This window comes from Triplophysa dalaica, chromosome 14, assembly GCF_015846415.1.
Source record: "Triplophysa dalaica isolate WHDGS20190420 chromosome 14, ASM1584641v1, whole genome shotgun sequence".
Lineage (NCBI taxonomy): Eukaryota > Metazoa > Chordata > Actinopteri > Cypriniformes > Nemacheilidae > Triplophysa > Triplophysa dalaica.
In genome coordinates, this window is record NC_079555.1 from 21,895,839 (window position 1) to 21,919,576 (window position 23,738).

Genomic DNA, 23,738 nt, shown 5'->3' on the forward strand with positions numbered 1-23,738 from the left:
GCACTGTTCCTTATGCTTTGAAACCAAAGGTGGAGCCCGAAATAAATCTCCTACTGGAGTTAGGGGTCATTTCCCCTGTGACTTGCAGTGAGTGGGCCACGCCGATCGTACCTGTGGTAAAAAGGAATGGAGACGTGAGAATTTGTGGAGATTTTAAGGTGACAGTGAATCCTGCTTTGTGTGTGGAACGTTACCCGATTCCACGAATAGAGAATTTATTCGCATTGTAGCGGGGGGCCAACGTTTCACCAAATTGGATCTCTCAAATGCGTACTTACAAGTTCCGGTGGCAGAAAGCTCACGTAAGTGTCTCACAGTCACCACGTCAAAAGGGCTTTTCTGTTACAATCGTTTACCATTCGGCATTGCTTCGGCTCCTGCAATTTTCCAAAGGGCCATGGATCAGATTTTACAGGGCCTTCGCAATGTTCAGTGCTATTTGGACGATATATTAGTGACTGGGTCGAATGACGAGCAACATCTCAAGAATGTCGACGCAGTTCTCAGTCGTCTGAATGAGTTTGGGCTATGTGTCCAACGGGATAAATGTGAATTCTTTAAAGATTCGCTGGAGTATTTAGGACACAGCATAGATGCTCAGGGTCTGCATAAGTCACCAGAAAAGGTCAGGGCAATCGTGGATGCGCCCGTCCCGACGGACATCAGTCAACTTCGTTCATTTCTGGGACTTATAAACTATTACAGTCGATTTATCCCCAACCTTGCATCAGTGTTAGCACCCCTCAATGCTCTTCTGTGCAAAGGGAAGCAGTGGCTGTGGTCTCACGAGTGCCAGGATGCATTCGATAAGGCGAAAGAGTTGTTGTTGTCACAGAGAGTTTTGACACATTATGATCCACAGTTACCAATCAGACTGGCCTGTGATGCATCGCCATACGGTGTTGGAGCAGTCATTTCACACATACTCCCAGATGGGCAGGAAAGGCCAATAGCCTTTGCATCGAGATCACTGAGTAAGGCAGAGCAAAACTATGCTCAAATTGAAAGGGAGGCACTTTGGATTGTCTTTGGAGTAAGGAAATTCTACCAATATTTGTACGGCCGAAAGTTCACGTTGCTCACAGACCACCGCCCGCTGACCACAATCTTCAGTCCAACAAAAGCCATTCCATCTATGGCTGTGGCTCGGATGCAGCGCTGGGCTTTGTTGCTGGCAGCCTACGATTATGAAATCCAGTATAGAGATGGATCACACCACTGCAATGCAGATGCGTTATCACGACTACCCCTGCCTACCGCCTCCCAAGTCAAACAGGATTCTGTAGAGTTGCTTCAAATAAACCATCTTGATTTCCTTGCCAGTGCTGTGTTCAGATGTTTGTAAGGAAACCAGATCTGACTCCACTATGTCACAAGTAATGGAGTTGGTGACAACTGGATGTTTCCCACAAGTCACAGATTCAAACAATGTGCTTGCCCCGTATGTGAACAGGAAAGATGAGTTGACGATGCAACTGGGGTGTCTTATGTGGGGTTGGAGAGTTTTCATTCCACCTAAGCTAAGGGTACTAGCAGAATTGCACTCGGGACATCCAGGGGTCGTAAGGATGAAGGCAGTTGCACAAAGTTATGTCTGGTGGCCTGGTATTGATGCTCAAATTGAACAATTGTCAAAAACCTGTCACTCATGCCAACAGACACAAAAAGCTCCTGGTCCATCACCATTACACCCGTGGAACTGGCCAGAGTCACCGTGGCAACGCATACATGTGGACTTTGCAGGTCCATTTGAAGGACACATGTACTTCGTAGTAGTGGATGCTCACTCCAAATGGCCTGAGGTGTGTGTGATGGAATCAACTACATCCACTAAGACCATTCAGGTACTGAGGGGACTGTTTAGTCGTTATGGACTTCCAGAAGTGCTCGTTAGCGACAATGGGCCTCAGTTTACTTCGGAGGAGTTCCAGACATTTCTCATGGCTAACGGAGTGACACACACACGTTCAGCACCTTTTCACCCGGCTACAAACGGCTTGGCGGAACGCTTGGTTCAAACATTCAAGCGTGCACTGCGTTGTTCTAAGGGGTCAGCTTCAATCCAACAAAGGCTGGACACCTTCCTACTAGAATACCGAAACACCCCACACGCTACCACCAAGGAATCGCCAGCCATGTTGTTTCTGCATCGCAGATTGTGATCTCGTTTAGACATGTTGAAGCCTAATGTTGCCTCTGTGGTTTAAAAAAGCACAAAGTAAACAGTGTCAGCGACGCCAAGTGCATGCTAAAGACAGAACTTTTGCGGTGGGTGACAAAGTACTGGTGCGTGATTATAGGATGGGAAACAAGTGGACACCTGGTGTTTAGCAAAGACTGGCCCTGTGTCATATACTGTTGATGTGGGACTTTTAGTTCACTGGAGGCGTCATGTTGATCAGATGTTGGAACGCCTAACTAACTGTGACGATGGAGATGACCTGGGACCAGAGGTCAAGGATGTTCGTGAGACAGCTCCTTGTGAACATTCGGTGTCAGAAGTAGTATCACTTCCGAGTTCCGAGCCAGTCCAGACTGGGTGGACACAGCCTGTGGTTTCATTCCCAAACGATATGGTGGAGGTGTTAGGTTCTCCACACAAAGAGACTAAGAGATACCCTGAACGTACCATTAAGCCCCCAGTACGGTTTAGCCCATGAGGTTCACCTAGGAGGTTTAAGTCGTATCATACCTGTCAAGTATCCCGTTTTGGCCGGGAAAGTCCCGTATTTTACCCTTCTTTCCCGCCGTCCTCCCGTATTAGTATTTTCCTGTAAATCTCCCGTATTTTAACCTGCGTTATTAAAAAATAATAACACCAGAGTAAAAAAAAAAAAAAAACATTTCCAATCTGAGCTCTGTCACTAGCCTCACGATAACTCCTATCTGCAGTAGCCTACAGTACTGTAGGTGGCAGTTGTCGCGAGGTAAGTGTGTGAGGTCAGGTGATGAGTGACAACGCGGGAAAAAAACAAAACCGAGACGGATAATGGACGTAACAACAGTGACGGAAGGCACTCCTGCCAAAAAAACAAATCCCTCGTGTAAATACCGCGATCAATGGGACAGCAAATTTAATTTTCTGAAGAGGAGCAGGGTGGGGGACAGTCACGCGTTTTGTAACAGCGACTTTAGCATCTCACACAGGGGAATTCACAGACTATCAGGTGACAGATAGTAAGGAACGCCCCCAAGAAGAAAGAATCGACAGATTCTGGGGCATGATAGGAAAGGACATGAGGTTCAGTGAGCTGCCGAAACTTATGCAGGCTTTACTGTGCATTTCTCATAGCAATGCAAGTTCAGAAGGGTATTTAGCATGGTACGAAAGATTGTTACAGAGAATAGGATGACATTAGACAACAGAACTGTTTGCGCTCTATTCTCATGTAAAATGAACCACTCTGGCCCAGCCCACAAATACACTCCTTCCAAAACAGTCTTAAAGAATGCAAAGTCTGCAACAAATGTGTACAATAACTCACTAAAAGAGTAAAGAAAAGTTATGTGAAATGAAAAGAAAAACTGTAAAGGAAAAGCAATATGAAATGAAAAGAATGTGGAATGAAAATAAACTGTAAAGACAAGCAATGTTAAATTAACAGAAAAATATGCAAATAAGCCTTTAAATAAATGCTCTTCATATATACCCTTTTGTGTTTTCATTTGGGCTATAACACCTGTCTTAAAATGTAAGGGATACTGGAGCTTGGTTGGGGTGGTGGGCGCCGAAAAATTTCCCTTATTTTCAAATCCAAAACTTGACAGGTATGAGTCGTATACATTTTGGTAAGCTATGTTTCTAAGTTTGGTTTAAGAGGGTAAACTCCATAGTTAATCTAATGATTGTAATAATGTGCATTCACAGTTGTTCTATATTTCTGGTATTACTAGAAGTACTGTGTTACGTAGGTGTTTAATTGTGTCATACAATATTTATAGAAGAGTAACGAAAAAGAAAAGATACACCTTTTGTTGATGTTAAGTGTACGTAACATGGCTATTGAATTGGGTACAACAACATTATGTGGGGAGGAATATGTGATATATGCACTTAATGTCTCTATGCACTTGAGGGCGCTCGAGCGCATCCTTTTTTATGTTGTACCAATATATAAAGAAGCCTGAGTTCTTAGTAAATACATGTGAGTTATCATGGCACTTGTCTCAGCGTATTATTCATGTTATATAAAAGAGATAAGAACATAACAAGTTCATTTGCTGGACCTCAAGCAACTTTGAATCTTTTTGGGCTATCAACATTCTAGAACAGATTTTTGCACATGTTGTGATGATAATTTTCTCCATCTTAATATCTCAAAGACTAAAGAGCTGATTTTCTGTTCTTCGAGATCACTGAGAGTTATTATTCAGCTGGTTCTTATGTTAGTTCCATCTGTTTTTCCCATATGCTTATGGTCGCTAATAAGAACATACTTCTAAAGATTACTTATTAGGCTGAGAAGATTATCAGTATGCCTATTCTAACTGTACTTTATACCCTTCCATCTGGCCATAGGTATAGGCTAGCTATGTGTAAGAAGTCTTTAATATAGTAAGAGTTTTGTTACAACAGCTATATGTTTGTGATTCATGGGTCAGGGTCTTTTCCAACCCCGGGTTCCTTCTTTAATGAAATGATTTGGCCCGCCCCAGCCCGCACCACTGTATCTATTTTTACAACCCACCCGCAACCATTAAATAGACATTTTATGCAGGGACAGACTGGCCGTCTGGCGTTCCGAGAGTTTTACCGGTGGGCCGCTAAGGAATGGGGCGGAAGAGGACACTTGGGCTGCGCAGACGATCATATCATATGTGCCAATGCATGCAACGCACATGCTGAAGACACGTATCCATCCCCCTCCCGGTCTAGAGACCAGACCATGAATATTTTAATGATGTACCACGTCTTCCATCTTCACTTTTATTTCTTTGTTTGTTTTGTTATTGCGGCTGGTGGCATGAGCCTCTTGGGGCTTTCGTGACGTGAGGCCAAAAGTTTGAGTACATCATGCAAGTTACGTTGCTACATAGGCCTACATATTGTAAACTTATCAAAGACCTAATAAAACAAAAAAAATCCCAAATATTTAATATAGGGAATGACACGCAACATGCATATTTTTTTTAAGACCCACCTGCAAATAAAGTGACCATTTCTTTACCCGCCCTAAGTCAACCTGCGGGGCCCGACGACTTGCACATAATACTTTACATGCTTTTTACACATAGGAATTAGCTATTGTGGTACACTATCTATCTATCTATCTATCTATCTATCTATCTATCTATCTATCTATCTATCTATCTGTCTATATATGTTTTTTGTTCTCTGTCTGAAAATTGAAAAGTAGCACACGTCCACTCACCAGCAGCCTGGGATGAAATGCCACATGAGGTTTAATATTTGTTCAGATCCTTAAAGTGATAGTTCACCCAAAAATTTTAATTCTGTCATCTTTTACTCACCCTCATGTCCTTTCAAACCTTTATGACTTTCTGTCTTCCGCAGAACACAACACAAGATATTTTGAAGGAAGTTGGTATCCGAACAGCACTGGACCCCATTAGCTTCTATTGTATGGACACAAAACCAGTGCAAGTGAATGGGGCCCAGTAAACAACATTCTTTAAAATATCTTCTTCTGTAGAAGAAAGAACGTCATACAGGTTTGAAATGACAAGAGAGTGAGTAAATAATGGCAGAATTGTCTCATTATAGGTGAGTACACAGGAGTCACAGTGAAGGACACATTATATGTGAAGAGCAGGTGACGAACAGAAATGTCAAGGTTTGCATGTAACCATGAGCCATCAGTGTTGCAGAGGTCACAACGGTCCCTGTGGAGTCGAAATGTTCCTACGGCAGGTGTTCGATGGTTCTGGAGAATTATTCATCTGTGCATTCTCATGTATCACCTCACACCGACCACACAAGTGCTTATATTCATGTATAAGATAAGACTGTTAGAGAGAAAAAACGAGAAAACTCTCTGACCATCATCATTTCATCAAACACATCACATAAATACACATTAATACTGCTCATGTTTGTCAGCAAAGCAGTCCAGCAGTGCTAAAATGAAAGGATATATCACATGAGCAGTATGAACTCAAAGGCCTCTGCCATCTGTCCATTTCAGCTCAAGTTTTTCATGCTACACTTTTCCACTTTCACTACACTTTTACATTACTTATAGGAGCCATTAGATTAGAAAGGTTAAACATTATACAGAAATAAATTAAATGGTATTGCGAGTGGCACAGCGATCATCATGGCCAACTATTAACCTTCAGGAAACATACGTACATGTATCAGTTAGGAAGATGATATGATGGAGATTAAATAACAATTTTTTACTATACAGCCCTGGAAAAAAATGCAAATTTTCATGCAATCATCATTTCTAGATGTATTGTGGTCATTCCAGTCCAGTGTCTATTAAATTTCAACAAAATCAAAACTCACGAGTGTCAAGACTGAGGTCTGAAAAAATACAGAGCCTCAATTCTGTTATTTCCACCTGTTCCTCCAGTTTTCAATTTTTTTAAATAAATGCAAAAAGAAACAATATTTTTATTAGAAATTTGGGAGAACTATTGTTCGTAGTTCACAGAATGAAGCAAAAAAGCATTTTCCCTAAACATGTACCAATACATAGTAATTTAAGAAAAATTGTCCAAAAACCATGACAATAACCTCTTCCTGACTATATTCACAAACCCACCTGCTTAAATGGCTTTCATTAAACACATACAAATACAACACTGTAATATATGAAACGAGTGTTACTGTACTACTGCAATAAAAGAAACAATAAATAAAAAGAAAGTATTTACGGTTTGATCATCAGCCTTTTACTGCCTCCCGCTGGTTAGTGTCGGTACTGCATGTTCTTTTTCTTTCAGTCTATAGATGCTGCACTAATGACTTACAGTCTTTTAATTTCTTACAAAAAACATACAGCACAAAGTAGAGAAAATAACAAAATAACCAGGGAGTAGGGAAGAAAAATAAATCATATTAACAAATTAAGAGGATTACATAGCATTAAAAAAAGAAAAAGAACTGATAATGTTTTAACGGATTTTTCATTCGCTGACGATTTAATTGACATTAGGTATTTTTATTTCTCAAATTCTTTCATAAAGACAAAAAAGAGAGGTTTAACCTTTAAATACTAACATTTATGAATGTGGAACTTAGCAAGATCAAATTAATAACACAAGATTCATCTTTCGTAGACCAATCACAGTCAACAGAACCCAGTAACATAACATACTAAGTGTCTTCAACCCTCTTCACACTGTGGCTTTTCTGACAGTTGTTAAGCAGACACGTCACTGCATGTGTCAGCACGACGATTCTGTTATTTACAGTTGTAAAAGTGTCACATTGCAAGCATTTTGTCTTTACACTGTTATAACTGCTTCAATAATTGTAAACATTTCTAAATTGAAAGCAGAAAAATGAAAAAAGTGACTTTGTAAGGCATAGTTACTCAAACAGCCCTGCTGCACCTGCAGTAAAACACTGTCCTCCCTTCAGAGCCACGCGTACGGTCACATCACTACTGTGCAAAGCATATTAAACTTATTTTTATGTAGAGAAATTGTTTACAGTTATTGTTAGAACTTTGTATAAGAATTCTGTTTGTGCATGAGCGGGGAATGAGGAGTTATGCAAATGCACCAGTCGACAGGCAGGTAAGACGTTCAGAAGCCCAGAGACTTCCACAGAAGAGTGTTACATCTACATTTACATTCATTTGGCAGACGCTATGATCCAAAGTAGTAGAGCATATAAACATTTTGTCAACACCCTAAACAGTACCGTTCATTTACAAGGAGAATCAAAGCTGGAGTAATCAAAGGAGAGAATGAACAACACAGTTTTTTTACACAAGACAGACAGAGTTATTGGTTAGTCAAATAAATGCGGAACAGGTATGTTTTGTGCATTCTTTTTGAAAGTTGTGAAGGATGCTGAAATTCGGATGGAGGTTGGCAGTTCATTTCACCACAGGGGAACACAATGAGTCAAAGTTTTGTCAAGCGATTTGGTGCCTCGCTGTGATGGAACAACCAGGCTTTGCTTATTTTCAGACAGAAAATGACGCGAGGGGATGTAGACCTGGAGCACTACAGTTAAAGGTGACATCATATGAAAATCCCACCTTTTCTGTGTTTAAGGGCTATAATGGGTTCATCTATCAACTCAGAAAACGTGAAAAATAAGAACCCAGTAAGTTTGTTTTGGTGTGCCTTTCCCAGCAAGGATGTGAGAAATCGAGCTGTTCAGATTTAGCTACGGTTGTGATGTTCAAAGCGGATTTTATGATGTAAACGCCCCTTATTCTACACAGTTCCACCCACCGCGCTCAGCCATTATTGTTTTCACAAGAGACATCAGTGTACATGACGCCATGGCTAAAGTTCATGGACAACATACAATGTAGTCGCTGCACAGAGTCCAATCCTAGGAAGAGACAGCAGTGGATTTATTTTATTTTTAGTGGAGTTCCTTTAGAAACCAGAAGTAAAAACCTGCTTGTTTGCGAGAATCACTTCAAGTCAAGTCAAGTGTGCTTTATTGTCAATTCTTCCACATGTACAGTACATACATACAGAGAATCGAAATTGAGTTACTCTCAGACCCTTGGTGCATACAAATAACATTAAACACTGACAGTAGACGTTGAAATAAAGATAAATACGATTTAACCATATGTACATATAAACTATATGGATATACAAATGAGGACATTGTAGAACAATAAAAAAATAAAAATAAAGAGAGATAAAGTGACAATTGGCACATGGCAGATAAAGTGCAAACCAGTTGAATAAAAATAATACTGTGCTGATGAGATGTACTGTGCACACTTCAAGCCAGAGTGCTTTTTTAACCTGGGACAGTACAAGCAGGATTAGCTTCAAAGTTGTTCCTCAAGAGGGATCGAGACCAAGACAAAACTGCCGATGTGAGTAATATTTATCAACAGTCTGAATTGACGTAAATTTACCTTATATATGTAACGGAGGCAAGCTAGTCAAGTGCTGTGCAGTAAGTAAACCTCACTCCCCGGCCTCAAGGGCGCTCTAGCGACAGACGATAGAGACTGCGGTCTTTAGCCTCCTCGATTGAGCGCCCGACTCCCATGCCGGACTGATCCGGTTTGAGGCCCGCTTAGAGAGGAGCGTTCCGGTTACATTGGTGCCGTGACCCGGATTTAGAGTGAGGTTTAGGTGGGTGAATGTAACGGAGGCAAGCTAGTGAAGTGCTGTGCAGTATGTAAACCTCACTCCCCGGCCTCAAGGACTCTCTAGCGACAGGCGCTAGAGGACTCGAACCAGTCAAATACACGACATGCAGTTCCAAGCCATCCTAGTTAACCTCTAGACTAGCAATGATTTATAATAAAAGTCGCATGAGCATAGTCAGAATTCTGTAATCATTTACCCAACCTCTTGACTTTTCAAACCTGTATGACTGTATAATGTGTAAATCGTATAAACACAAAAGAAGATATTTGAAAGAAAGTTAGTAACAGAAAACCGTTCGTCCACATTGACTTTTCTTCATACAATAGAAGTCAATGGGGACCATTGGCAAATGATGACAGAAATTTTGTTTTGGGGTGAACTACGGAACTGACTTGACTTAATTTGAAATATTACACATTTTACAGATAGCTTACTGGAACATACTGCATTAGTTATATGTTTTTCTATTCGGCTGGTTTTTCTTTCATTTCTTTACATTTTTTGTTTTTCCACAAAGTTAAGCTGGATATGGATTTGAGATGACACGGGCCATAAGCTCCCCCTACACATTTGCATTTTGAGTGACGTGTGACGTTAGCTTAACGTCGATCGGCGCACGGCGTAACTTAAACGCGTGGCAGCGTATGACGTTAATTTAGCACCAGGCGGCGCTTATTTAACGCCTGGCGGCGTTAAGAAACAGGGTTTTAATATTCATACCAAAGCACGCGAATTGTGATCCTGTTGGCTTTTGATTTTGCCATGGCAGTACTGTTTTCATTGTTTGTATGTGCACATGTGCACTTCATATGTGTTCTTGTGCAGGCCGTGTATAATGTTATACAAAGAACTCTGTCTTCGCACACACTACTATGGTGTCTGGCTTGTGGCTGCTTGGGTTCTTTCTGTTATATCTGTGTGTTTTAGTCAGGAATGACTCTGTATTCTCTCTCTCTGAACAAAATCTGGAGTGTTAGATGTAGGATTATGACGTTATGGATCTTCTGAAATTTGATTCAATGACCAAACCCAGAAGACATACGGCTCACTGGTGTGGTCTGCTGCGAAGATCTGCGGTTTCTCCTTCATATGATTCAGTCAAACCCACAACAAATATAAAGAATACATCTGGTAAAAATATAACGTTTGAGTGTCGTCAACCTAAAGCTAACAATTTTCCATAACCCCCCCTCTCACGCACACACACACAAACACAGTGTAATGACTCATTTCCCTTGTAGCAGTAGGGGTCTGAGGGTTACGGACGTCTGAGTGATGAAGTCATAATGACATAATTCTGCAGACGTCTCCAGACAATCACTGAAACTCTGAAATCTGATTCACATTAAACTTTACCTGATACCATTTCAGATTTTGAAGTTAGCTAAACCAACAAAATAAGTAATTGTTTGGAGGAGGAGGGATGTAACAGTATTATCAATTACATGGTATCGCACTAGCAAAATTGTATCAATATTATGGTGGTCACATGACTGTATGAAATGAGAGGTCTTCTGGGCTTTAACATAGAGAATATAAGAGATATGACCTCTGTCAAGATCCAGCTGGTGCAGTTTTTATTTTATAATAGGGAATTTGAAATCATTTGACCATATTATACCTTCTCATCTCATCCCTTAATACCTAATACTAGAGCTTTCCTGTCGCTCAGTGGTAAGAACATTGCGTTAATAACTCCAAGGTCGTGGGTTTGTGATTGCACATACTTAAAACAGAATGTATAGGTTAATGCAATGTAGTCGCTTTTGGATGAAACCATCTGCCAAATGTCTCATACCTCTAAAGGACAGTTAAGATTAGAGGATAAAGAAAAAAGGACAGGATATGGCATGGTTCATTTGTACATCTTTGCAATTGTTCAATACTTGTTTATTAAACACTGTTTGTACTTTTTTCCAATTCTTTATTTGTCTATTTAAATACTGCAATAAATACTGTACCGCAGACACTATACCGAGGTGTCATTGTACCGTGAGATTTTGATATTGTTACATTCATTATAAGTAGTGACAGAAGTATGAAACAGGAAATTATGCAATAAATAGAAAAAAAAACAATAAGTTAAATACAAAAAAACTACCAAAGAGAGTCTAACTCGAGTTTGGTATCTATGTAAAGCTTAAAATTTCTCTTCACAACATCATTACAGCAGTAAACTCATAGAGAGTTTTAAAACAAACCTGTTTTTTAACAACTGCCTGCTACAGGATCTCTGATTAACAACATCATAGGCGATTTTCTCCATATGTAGATTGTTTTGCACACTCAGATTCCAGAGCTTTAAATAGTTGTGTCTCATCCAAACCATACATCAATGGAAAGCTTATTTATTTAGCTTTCAGATGATGTATAAATCTAAATTTCGAAAAATTGACCCAAAGATTAAAAACAAATGTACAGTAGGCTACAATGCAATGTAAGTGGCTTTTGATAAAAACATCTGCCAAATGCATAAATGTATATAAACTCACCCCATTGCATGTTACTTCGTCAGGTCTAGTTGTCTTATGGTTGTTTCCTAGTGCCGACCGTGTTTTGCTTATCAATTTACCTGGGGATTTACCTGTTAATGTGAGGATTACTTACCTGTTTATCTGTGGAATTTACCTGTGGGTTATTTTCTGTTTGCTTGTGCAATGCTCCTTACTAAAAAGAACAGTACTTATCTGTGGTGTGTCTGGTCTCATCAGTACAGTCTGACAGAAGACCTGAATAACTTAACGATGACAACACCACAGACAGCCGCCGATCCATCCCAATTTACTGCCTCGGCACCCCCTGCACATCCTTTACCAGTCCGATGGCCGAGCCCAACTGTTTGGCCGGTTCTGTGCAGGAATGCAGCGGGTTCATTCTCCAGTGTGACCTATTCTTCTAGCTGAATGCTCACCAGTTTCCAACAGAACGATCAGCGTTATGTACCCAAGAGGTCACATATGATGATACTGTCGGTCTGGAAAACCTCACACAGCTCTCAATATTTGGGACAGTGGGGGACCTCTCACAGCCTCAGTAAAACTCTTTTTTTAAAAACTTACTTGACGTTTCGGGCAAATCGGCATACCCCCCCCCCCGGTACAAGACCAAGTCCTCCGGCTCCAAGGGGGTCGCTAAACACCTGTTAAACCACCAGAACCCATGTAAGTCGACCAGTACCACCACTGCTGGGACAAACGAGCCCGCGTCTTGCTCAGAGACTATGTTTATGTTGTGGGAGATCCGAAAACATGATCGCATCCTGCCCAGTGCACCCGCCACAACACTCAGTGAGTATTCGGCTCAATTCGGTCTCCTTCTATAGCTATTAGTTTGTCTCTCACTGATTACAATAACGGTAATGTCCCCCTCTTCATCTGTTTCATTCAAAGCCCTAATCGACTCTGTTGCCGCCAGAAATTGTCTCTCTCTCTCTGCTCACTGCCCTTGGGCTCCCCAGAAAACGAAATGAACACAATCTACGGATTCACAACATTCTCGGAATGTCGCTGGGCTGTGGCTGGAACTGCTTTCACCCCCCCCCACAATATATCTAAGAGTCAGTCCGAAGACAGCATGTTGTGATCTCTGGAGGGATCCACCACAAACATCGTCCTGGGACGACCCTGGATCCCACGGCATCAACCGACTGGAAAACTGGAGAGGTCCTGAGTTGATGTGAAAGCTCCCCAGTCGATGCCAGTGGGCTTCAATTTGGTGGAGTACATGGCGCTCCAGGAAGTATTCTACAAGAGACGGATACCAAACTTCCCCCTCACCGGCCATAGGACTGTGCCATTGATCTGCTACCTAGGGCCCCCATGCCCAAAGGTCAGATATAGCCTCTCTCCATCCTGGAACAGAGGGCCATGGAGGAATACATCCCGCAGGCGTTAGCACAGAACTTCTTTCGTCCATCCACGTCCCCTGCCTCTTCCAGTTTTTTCTTTGTGGGTAAGAAGGATGGGGTCTGAGACCGTGCATTGATTTCTCGACACAAAACAGCTTCACGAAGAAGTTCATTTACCCTCCTCCCCTGGTCCCAGCTGCCATGGAACAATTAACTCATGCCACCATATTCTCAAAACTTTACCTGCACATTGCCTAAAATCTTTATTCTGGATAATAGCTGGCGTTGAATGTAGATTCATAACCTTCATAACCCCCTCTGGTCACTACAAATATTTGTTCATGCCCTTTGGCTTAGTTAATGCCCCAGCCATTTTAGAATTTTATGAATTACATTATAAGAGACTTAAAGGTACAGTGTGTAGGATTTTGAAGGATTTACTCACCAAAATGTAATATATAATACAAAACTATGTTGTGAGTGGTGAAGAAATACCTTACAAAATGAAGCGAAATGTTTATATTATCTTACAATGAGCCATTTTATGTAAATACACCGCGGGCACACCCTTACATGTAATTTATCAATGTGCACAGCCATGTTTCTATAGTAGCACTACACGGACAAACTGAGCGCGTTTCGTAAAACGAAGGATGCGCGAGAATATGTTCTTCTTCGCCTGTGTTTTGAGGCAGCTTGCCACGCCACTACATAGAAGGATTAGCAAAAGAAGTGGAAGAACAATATCAAAATTTACTTGTCGTGTTTTTTATTAGAAATAGAAACGGTTCTTTGTTGCAGTAAGAAGTGTAATTTGCGCTAATGGCGGACAACACATACTCTGCACACGAGCCGACAGAGCGTCAATCTGTGTCGTCAAATAATAGAAAATGTGATGCAGCAAGGCGAAGTCGAGACAAAAAACGGCAGAAAACCTGAATAGACATCGCCGTAGTTCTTTTCAAAAAGGAGGGCACTGTAGCAGGAAACAGCTTTGCTAAGCGACGCCGAAGTTGCCAGCTTTCTGCTGGACCGGTAAGTTTGTCTAATTTCCACAATGTAAGTGAACTGTTTGTTTGATAGCTTTAGCTAATAGATGAGCTGATCATCAAGAGAAGTAGCGTTTCTCCTTGTACATTTTTAGCACTTTGTAATTGTAGTAGAAGTCCTTGTTGCATGGCCGTGTGCAAATCAAGTTAGAAATCATGTTTACAATCATAATTTGCACAAATCGGGTTTAAGTTATATTATAATACTGCTTAGCTTTCACATCCTCTCTTGTGCGGTCCTCCCGGGTAACGTTAGGTCCTCTGCTTCTCCTCGCCCTGCCTGCATCTCCAACACCCCTACCTCTCCGCCCTCTTCCTCTCCCTCTTACTACCTGTGTTAAGTCCTCTGATTGACTCTGTGATGATGAGAAAAACGTCTGCTAAGACTTTCGCGGTTAGATTACACGGCTTTAGCATTAGCAAGCCGTTTCAATAGGCTGTAAATTACGAATCAAGTTACCGTGCCAAAAAATTCTTTGTATAATAAGCGAAAAAATCACTCACACAATGTTAACAAGTAACAATAATAGGAGTAGGTGCAGTAATGTCCCATCATTAGGGTAACCTACCATGCCTCCAACCATGTGCCTACTTCGCAAGCTGTCACCTGCAGAGCAAAATGACAACATCGGACACCGCGAACTAATGGCCATCTAACTATACCATAACCCTGTACTTCAGTCATGTGTAAATGCTTGGTCTTTACAACACTGAAGCGGCTGTGAATCTTTGATCATGTCCACTCAAAGCCTCTTCAATGTCCTTTACACTTTGTAGTAGAGTAGGCGGGGCGAGACCGTGGTTCGAGTCCGGTGAGTAATTGTGAATTAGCACACCGGGCTCGAATCACGTAGGAATGTAATACAATTCATTAAAAGGAAGGAAGGAGTCGGGAACCGGCAAACATTTAAACATTTAATAACAGAAATAAAAACAGCCGGCGGCCCCTCACGGACGACCGCCGGCGAACAAAACATAAATATAAATACAAACATAACACAAGTTCGGGCCCGGTCCTCTCTCTTCAACGGTCCGGTCGCTCGTTCTTTTATATGCTCCCAACCTCCTACGTGATTCGAGGCCGGTGTGTGCACAGCTGGCGCTAATTCACAATTACTCACCGGACTCGAACCACGGTCTCGCCCCGCCTACTCTACTACACACTTGCTAAAAATAAAATAAAAATGAATAATGAATTCTGTACATAAAATGTGTTTTTATTATAGGATTCGAGGTCTTAAAAATTGTGTTCTTTAATCACTGGGCATGAGATGCCCTGAATCTGTAGTGATTATTCAGTGTGAAGCGCATACCTTAAGAATTTTGCCCATCCAATAATTGAAGGTGGCAGAACTGCATGTGTTTCAACATTGATAAGGTGTTATGATTTGCCATCATACACCTCACAAGGCTGTTCTCAAAATGGTCCCATAGGTCCCAGTTGGATGTACTGCCAAATTCTCTGAAACACCTTTGGAGATGGCTTATGGTAGAGAAATGAACATTCAATACACGAGCATCGGCTCTGGTTGACAATCATGCAGTCGGCATGCCAATTGCTCGCTCCCTCAAAACTTGCGACATCTGTAGCATTGTGCTGTGTGATAAAAAACTGCACATTTTAGAGTGGCCTTTTATTGTGACCAGCCTAAGGCACACCTGTGCAATAATCATGCTGTCTAATCAGCATCTTGATATGTCACACTTGTGAGGTGGATGGATTATCTCATCAAATGAGAAGTGCTCACTTACACAGATTTAGACAGATTTTTGAACAATATTTGAGAGAAATAGGCCTTTTGTGTACTTAAAAAAGTCTTAGATCTTTGAATTCAGCTCATGAAAATGGGTGCAAAAACAAAAGTGTTGCGTTTATAATTTTGGTCAGTGTATATTACAGTCCTATCAAGTAATATTAATGTAAAACTCACTGAACATAACTACTATGTCGTTAAACAATATAAAATAAGCCCTTCAGCGGTAAACCAAAAAATTCACGGAAAAGCAACAACTCACCTCACCATGCTGCGTCACTTTCATTCACTCCCCAAATCAGACTGAAAACTTGAAGATGTAAATTATAAGACAATGTGAATTATAAGGAAATGTGAAGATTCTGATTTAAAACTATGAAAAAAATAAACTTTACTTGCTTTGGCAAAACTTGAACAAAAAATGAATTCTATTAAGCATTTTGCCTTGTTCTCTAGTAAAAATATCTGTAACTTGTTATATCAAAAATCAAGAACAATATAAGAAAAATGAAAAGATATTTAGTCTTGTTTTATGGAAGAAAATATAGGAATGAAGTAAGTTTGTGCATAAACGAAGCACAAAACAAATAAATTTAAATTAGGTAAGAGAAAGATCAAACTAAATTCAAGTTTATTTTTCTATCCCCATTGGCAGATTATTTTGCTTGTTTTAAACATAAATTTCCCTAATTCTTATATTGTTTTTCATAAACAAGACTTAATATCTTAGGTCAGTTTTCTTGTCAAGAAAATGTATCTTGATTCAAGAATGTTTAGATATTTGTACTGTAAAACAAGACAGAAATGCTTATTAAGAATGTCTTTATTTGCAATGTGGCACTGGGTTGCTTAAGTGTTTCGACGTGGTCGCTTTGGTGTTGCAAAGGAATTCTGGGTCATTGCGAAGGTGTTGCAGGGTGGTTGATATGGTGCTCTAAATGATTGCTATGTCATGTCTCAAAAGCTTCACAAAGATCTTGTCTACAGGATTTTTTTGCCCGCCAGACGAACATCATATGCTCGATCACTTATAAAAGTCATAGCACACCTCCGAAGCCACTCAATTTTAAACCTCATTTATGGGTCTACGACAAACAGTGCAGGACAAGTTTTGAACCAAACTTTTGTCCAGAACAAAAAACTGTATAAGAAGAACACCACTCATTTTGTGAAGTCTCAATCAAACAATAAAGTACAAGTAGGCTATATGCCAAACTTAAACTTTTCGCTCAATAAAATCAACTATACTTGAGTAAATTGAAGTATATTTCTGAGAAGTACATAAGAAGCAGACTGAAAATATACTTTATATACTATATTTAAAGTTATTCTTTCGTTTAAAATAAGTATACTTATATCACACTTAAACATCTTTTTGATGAGTGTATTCATATAACCCTCACTTTCGAAAAAGAAACGTTACTGTAATTAACACATTGTGTGTTGTTTTGTGTTGATTTTATGTTAAATAAGTCAATTGGACGGCACAAGGTAAAAGTAACACATCGTGTGTTTTTGAGAAACACATCATGTGTCATCAGTATTTGAAGCCCTGAGACTGGCAAGAGCTGCTTCGAACTCATCTGTACTCATCCTGCTCGATCTATCTGCTGCCTTTGACACCGTTAATCATCACATCCTCCTGTCAACCCTCAAGGCTATGGGGGTCTCTTGATTGGTGCTTCAGTGGCTCAGGTCTTTCTTCTCAGGTAGGTCATTTAGAGTATCCTGGAGAGGTGAGGTGTCTGAGTCCCAACATCTCGACACAGGTGTGCCTCAGGGCTCAGTGCTTGGTCCGTTGCTATTCTCTGTATACATGACATCCCTAGGCTCTGTCAGTCGGTAAACATGGCTTTTCCTATCACTGCTATGCGGATGCTACACAACTCCACCAGTCATTTCAGCCTTGCGATCTGACTGTTTCTGAACGCATTTCAGCATGCCTGAGTGACATTTCGCTCTGTATGAAGGACCATCACTATGGTGGTTTTTCTATCATAGTATTGAGTTTTCTTGGATAAAATGATACATTAAGTTATTTATAGGTTTCATGTATTCTTCTGAAATAATATTGGGCATGTGCCTCATGTATAAGTTTGAGCTCTTGAACACCTGTATGAACAACAAATATCTTATCACAACTGCACGTACACCACACATAATTTTTAATAAGGAAGTTTGGTTTGTCGCATAGAGTCAAGGACGCTGGGTATCTCCGTGTAGCGTCCGAAAGCCCAGGACAAGTGTCAAGATAAAGAGGCACTTGTTAGCGCAGAGGGACGGGCTAATGAAAAGGTGATGTCATATGAAACCTGATTGGAAGAAGACGATGTCAGGCACACATGATTAGTTTAAACTGTGATAACAACTTGAGAACAATGTATAAAAGACGGAGTCAGATATGTTTTGGTTGGATCACTTCAGATGAACTCTGAATATCCCACTTTGCTTGCCTGGGCAAATAAAGTTTAAACTCTTGGCACCTGGAACCCTTGTCTCTGAGATTTCTTTCTGCGATGGAAGGCCGATTCGCCACAACATCACCTGCAGCTGAACCTTGCAAAAACAGAACTGCTTGTAATCCCGTCCGACCCTAAACTCCATCACAACTTCTCCATTTAACTGAGCTCATCAACCATCACATCTTCCAGAACAGCCAGAAACCTGGGAGTGGTGATTGATGATCAGCAAAACATCACAGATCAGGTTGGCAGCACCACTCGGTCTTGAAGATTCATTCTCTACATGATCAGGAAAAATAGACCTTTCATATACGAGCATGCTGCGCAGGTCCTAGTCCAGGCTCTTGTTCTGTCCAGACTGGACTATTGCAATGTGCTACTAGATGGACTTCCTGCTTGCACGACCAACCTCTACAGATGATCCAGAATGCAGCAGCAAGAGTTATCTTTAATGAACCGAAGAGAGCACACGTCACTCCTCTCTTCATTAAGTGACATTGGCTCCATATAGTCCCTCGCATCAAATTCAAGACTCTTGTCCTGGCCTACAAGAACACCACTGGTTTGGCACCACCTTATCTTCACTCGCTACTGCAGACATATGTACCTGCCAGATCCCTACTCTGCAAATGAACAATGTCTTGTGGTGCCATCCCAAAAAAGTAAGAAATCCCTCTCACGTACCTTCTCTGAGCCGGTTCCACATTTGTGGAATGATCTTCCTGCTGCTACAAGATCAGTAGATTCTGACGCCATCTTTAAGAATCGGCTGAAACACATCTCTTCTGCAGCACCTTACCTATCACTTCTGATTTCTATATCTTTTCTACAATATCTAAAAAAAGAATGCATGCTTATTTAAGCTTAGATAAACTTTCTCTGTACACTGTAGTAGGCTTGTGAGACATGTTTTATGGCTCTTATGCTTTTTGAATGTTTGACCCAATTGGTTTCATTGTTTACCCAACTTGTAAGTCGCTTTGGATAAAAGCATCTGCTAAATGACTAAATATAAATGTGTTTTCCCAGAAATAACACAGATTGCGTTAACACAAAATAACACAGTGTTTTTCAAAATATTTTTTCAGCAGACTGTTGTTTTTAAATTAATATAACTATTCTCTCCAACGGTGTATTAATTCATAGATGTATGTTTTTAAGCTGGCAATAACTGTTCCTGCATTGACTGGAATCTGCTCTTATTCAATAGATTCAGGTAATAAACATTGAACACACCAGTGATCATCTATTCTAGTTATATTAACATCCTTATCTATTAAGAAGCTACTGTATCTTTAGTTGTCATAAAAAATATATAATATGAATGAATGAACAGAAATACTGATAAGTGTTTAAACATTCGTTGATACAAAGAACAACAAATTTGTAAAAACATACATATTTATTGAGGACGTCTGATATTTTATAGAGTTGTATGTTATTAACAGTACATAACAAGATTTCCTCTTCAGGACTCCAGACGTGTAGTATTAACATACAAAACCTCAGCAATATATGAGCTGGGTTTAATACATGACATACATGATATTTGAATGCATACATATAGGAATCTCTTCAGAAGAGGATTTGAGATGGATGTCTGAAACAAACTTGGTAAGACTGCGCAGCTCCTGCTTCCAAACATGAGCAAAGCATGAACCGTTAAACCCACGATCCAAAAAAAGATGAGGGGAAAAAACTAACCGACAGACACAAATGACTCTGCATGCGTTTGCAAAGAAACGTAAAGGACGAACAGTCCATTGATACACAAGGCGCTGTCATCTTTGCAAGACAAAAAAGTACGAAACAAAATACAATAAGGTGAGAAAAGTGGTCCAATTGGAGTACAGATGTAAAGCATGTATATACTGTAATGCACAGCGAGCACGAGACCAGCGTGCCGAAGCCTCTGTGCTCTACATTACACCCCGTCACCAGGTATGAACACATCCAAACCGTCAGATAGCTTGAGTGACAAGAGATATCATGCAAACATGCATGCATTACTGTGTGGAGGCGGGGCGAGGCTGCTGAAGGACCGCCCCTCGCCTGAAGATGGTATGTATTTGCTCTGTCTCTACAGGTCCCTCATCAGAAACATTCTACATGAACTCATCTATATTAAACCCGAAAAACCCAAATTGACCTGCCAGAGTAAATATCAGAGCATGTCGATGTTAGTCTTTGGCATGGTTATTAAAAAACGCCATTTATCTACATTAGAAATAACTCTCAGCTTTATCTATAGCTGACAACAACTAACCTGCAGAAAAACTGTCAATTGTTCCTCCCAGCAAACAGTGCACTGTAGCTTTCAGCTCGTTCAAGCAATACGTGAAAAGTCAATGGTGGACCTTAAACCCCACAGATGGTTCAGTGGGTGTCAAACGGGTCAAAGTTCTCGTGGGAGCTGATCCAGGACGAGTTTTGTTTTCAATCATATATAACTGGGACTCAAGAGCCCTGTAGTTTCTCAGAACCGCATGCGTGTTCCACACAAACTGATGAAAATATGGCAGTCAGGAGCCGGACTGATGGAAGTGAGAAAGTGTTTCAGCACTACACTCGGTCACCTCATGACTGCCTGTGCCCTTCACAGCCAGATGAAGCTCACATTTAGCGGGGAACACAGCAGATTCAGTCCAGTTGAGTGAATGTGAGTGAATCAGCCCCAGATCTCTCTAGAGCCTGATGTGTGAATGTGTGTAACCGTCTTAAACCTGTCCATTGTGAACACTAACAGAGACTAGAACACAAAAAATATGATAAAAAAACTAAAAAAAGTTTCATATTTCAGCTGCGAAAACAAACATATTGAACAACAACAATAATATTAATATAAAACAACAAAGATGGTGGAGTATAAACAATAGAGAGGAGAATATCCAGTTGTGTCCCTTCTTCAGGTGAAGTAGATCCCTCAGAGGGTTTGGCACAAGACTCTGATCAGCTCCAGAGAGAGACTAGACTACAGATCTCGCTCGACTCGCCTCTGCCGCACTGAAACAGAGAGAGAGAGAGACGTGTTGTGGTAATGATGAGGCGTGTGAACATGCTGTGAGCGAGCAGAAGCTTTAATGCGATCTGCTCCTTAAAGAGGCTCAATGAATCAAAGTTGTGTTAGTCAAACCGTTATCCTGTTACACACAATCAAACAGCAGTCAAATCACTTATTCTCCTCACTCACCGTCTGTCCGTTACAAACAAAACAAAGAGTCTAATGCTTTACTTTGTGGAACAAGCCTTACTTTTAATTCACCCTGCATTTATTGGTATTTATTTTGGGTTTAGATTTAATGAATGGTGATTGTTTTCCTATGTAAGTGAACCAGACATTATGTCGTGTCTGGATTGTGTGTTTGGTTAGTTCACGTGTGATTTCAGCACAGTGTGGATCTGATCAACTCTTGTACTATGTACATGCAAGTAAAAAACAAACATAGCATCACCTTAACACGACATGCCCAAATATCAGCAGATCAAACCCGTGCGTTCACACATAATACCTAAAGTTGTGTTTGACGCTGGAGCAGAGCTGGGCACATCACCTTATTTCACACTACACAGTCTGTGCGTGTGCGCTAACATAATAAGACTGGAGGACAGGAGACAGATCCAAACTTTACACCAGAAGAAAGAGAAAGAAAGAAAGAGAGTAATGTCCATTTCTGCAGTTACTTCAATAAATGGCTTTCAGAGACTCGAGGCGAGTTTTCAATTGTTGCAATATTTCAACCTTGGAGCTTATTATAGTTGAAAACAGAAAAGGACCAATCAGGACACACCGTTTTATAAGTCCCTCCCCCACAGTGTCCTTCAATCAAACGCCTGTTGAGGTTGACACATGTCCACTGAAGCTCTCTGTGTTCTACACAAACTATATACCGAGTGTGAGTACATGTGATCTTACCCAGGTCATTGTTTTTTGTGATGGCGGCAGCGGCGCGGGCTCTAGGACCCTGCTGAGTGAAGTGGTAGCCGAACTTCATGATGCTCGTGTTCTGTTCCAGCATCTTGGCGATCTCCATCTCCACCGAAGTGCCGAGCTGCTGCCGCTGAGATCCAACAACACACACACACACACACATGAGGAGAAACATCATCGTCTGTATCACACAACTTCTACTTAAACATCTCACTGAGTGTGTTTAAATGCACAAAAAAAATGAATACCCATCAAAAATCTGCTTATAAAATGGTCAATTCTAGTACTTGATTCTAATTGGCTGAGCCGAGTTCTAAGCTTTTATTAATTACACTGTAACCCACTGCTTCACACTGTTTATTGCTTTATTATAAAAGAAATCAGTTTACATGCATATCAATAAACCGGCTATGCAGAAAACTGTGTCTACATCTAAATTTTAAGTCTTGCCTGGGTTCTCGTGTGCAGTAACATCACCATCGATAATCCGTCTGGTAATTAAAAATGCTGCGAAAATCACTGTCCATCATGTCTGCAGAAGCCACATATGCAACAATAGTTTTTCATTTAGCCGTTTCTACATCAACTGCATGATTTAAGAGCGAACTTTAACGCGTTATTTATCTATAACTTCCTGTCAGACATGCGCACATAAATAAATCTGAGAGAAAACCGGTAAAGGCGTTCACATGCTACGTGCAATCGTAGTAATGGGCAAAAAATGACCTCTGCAGAGCGGGTTTTTCTCACACCGTTTAAGAGCTATGCACACAGCTCAGTGTTGTCTTGGCATCTCTCAGTTTATTTGTCTATATCAGTGACGAGGAAAGGTGGTGTGATGTATGATGGTACCTGGTTGTCGATCTTGATCTCTGTGAGCACGTCATTCTCCCTCAGAGCTTCAACTAAAGCCTGAGCTCCTGCGCTCGTGATAAAATTAGACTCCAGATTCAGACTCTTCAGGCTCTTGTTCTCTCGCAACATATCTGAGAACGCCTGCACGAAAACACACAAACAACAATGACATGCTATCAGGTTCTAAATGATAGATCTGGCATTCATCCAATCACAACCCATGAGAAATGCAGCTCTGAAGCATATCGTGGTGTCCCTCACCACAGCCACGGGGTCGTTGCTCCGAGTGGCAGCCATACTGAACTTCTTCACATGAGTGTTTCTCTCCAGGGCTTTAGCAATCTCCTTCAGAGTCGGGATGGGAATGTTCTGGAAGAAAACACACAGTTACATCATCCGTATACAAGAGGAATGCTCATCACGTATTTTCATATTCTCCTCTTTTCCAGGTTTTGGAGTCAAGTGGAGAATGAGTGCCATTGTTGTGATATCTGTTTGTCAAATACAAGCTCTCTAAAATCAAAACAATACTAAACAGTGAGTTTCTCTTTAGAATGTGTCAACAACAACACA

The 23,738-nt window shown here is 40.7% G+C and overlaps 1 protein-coding gene across 2 annotated transcripts in view; it reads right to left on the reverse strand.

Moving 5' to 3' along the window:
• Positions 1–19,765: 19,765 nt before the first annotated feature.
• The window catches only part of tmod2 (tropomodulin 2), a 38,893-nt gene continuing 34,920 nt past the window's right edge, over positions 19,766–23,738 (reverse strand). For both annotated transcript variants that reach the window (XM_056766430.1, XM_056766429.1), the window contains exons 7-10: positions 23,427–23,534; positions 23,163–23,306; positions 22,296–22,440; positions 19,766–21,385 (exon numbers count right to left, since the gene is read on the reverse strand). In XM_056766430.1, coding sequence (XP_056622408.1) covers positions 21,354–21,385; positions 22,296–22,440; positions 23,163–23,306; positions 23,427–23,534 — 429 coding nt within the window. In that variant the 3' untranslated portion in view covers positions 19,766–21,353. The remainder of the gene's footprint in view (positions 21,386–22,295; positions 22,441–23,162; positions 23,307–23,426; positions 23,535–23,738) is intronic.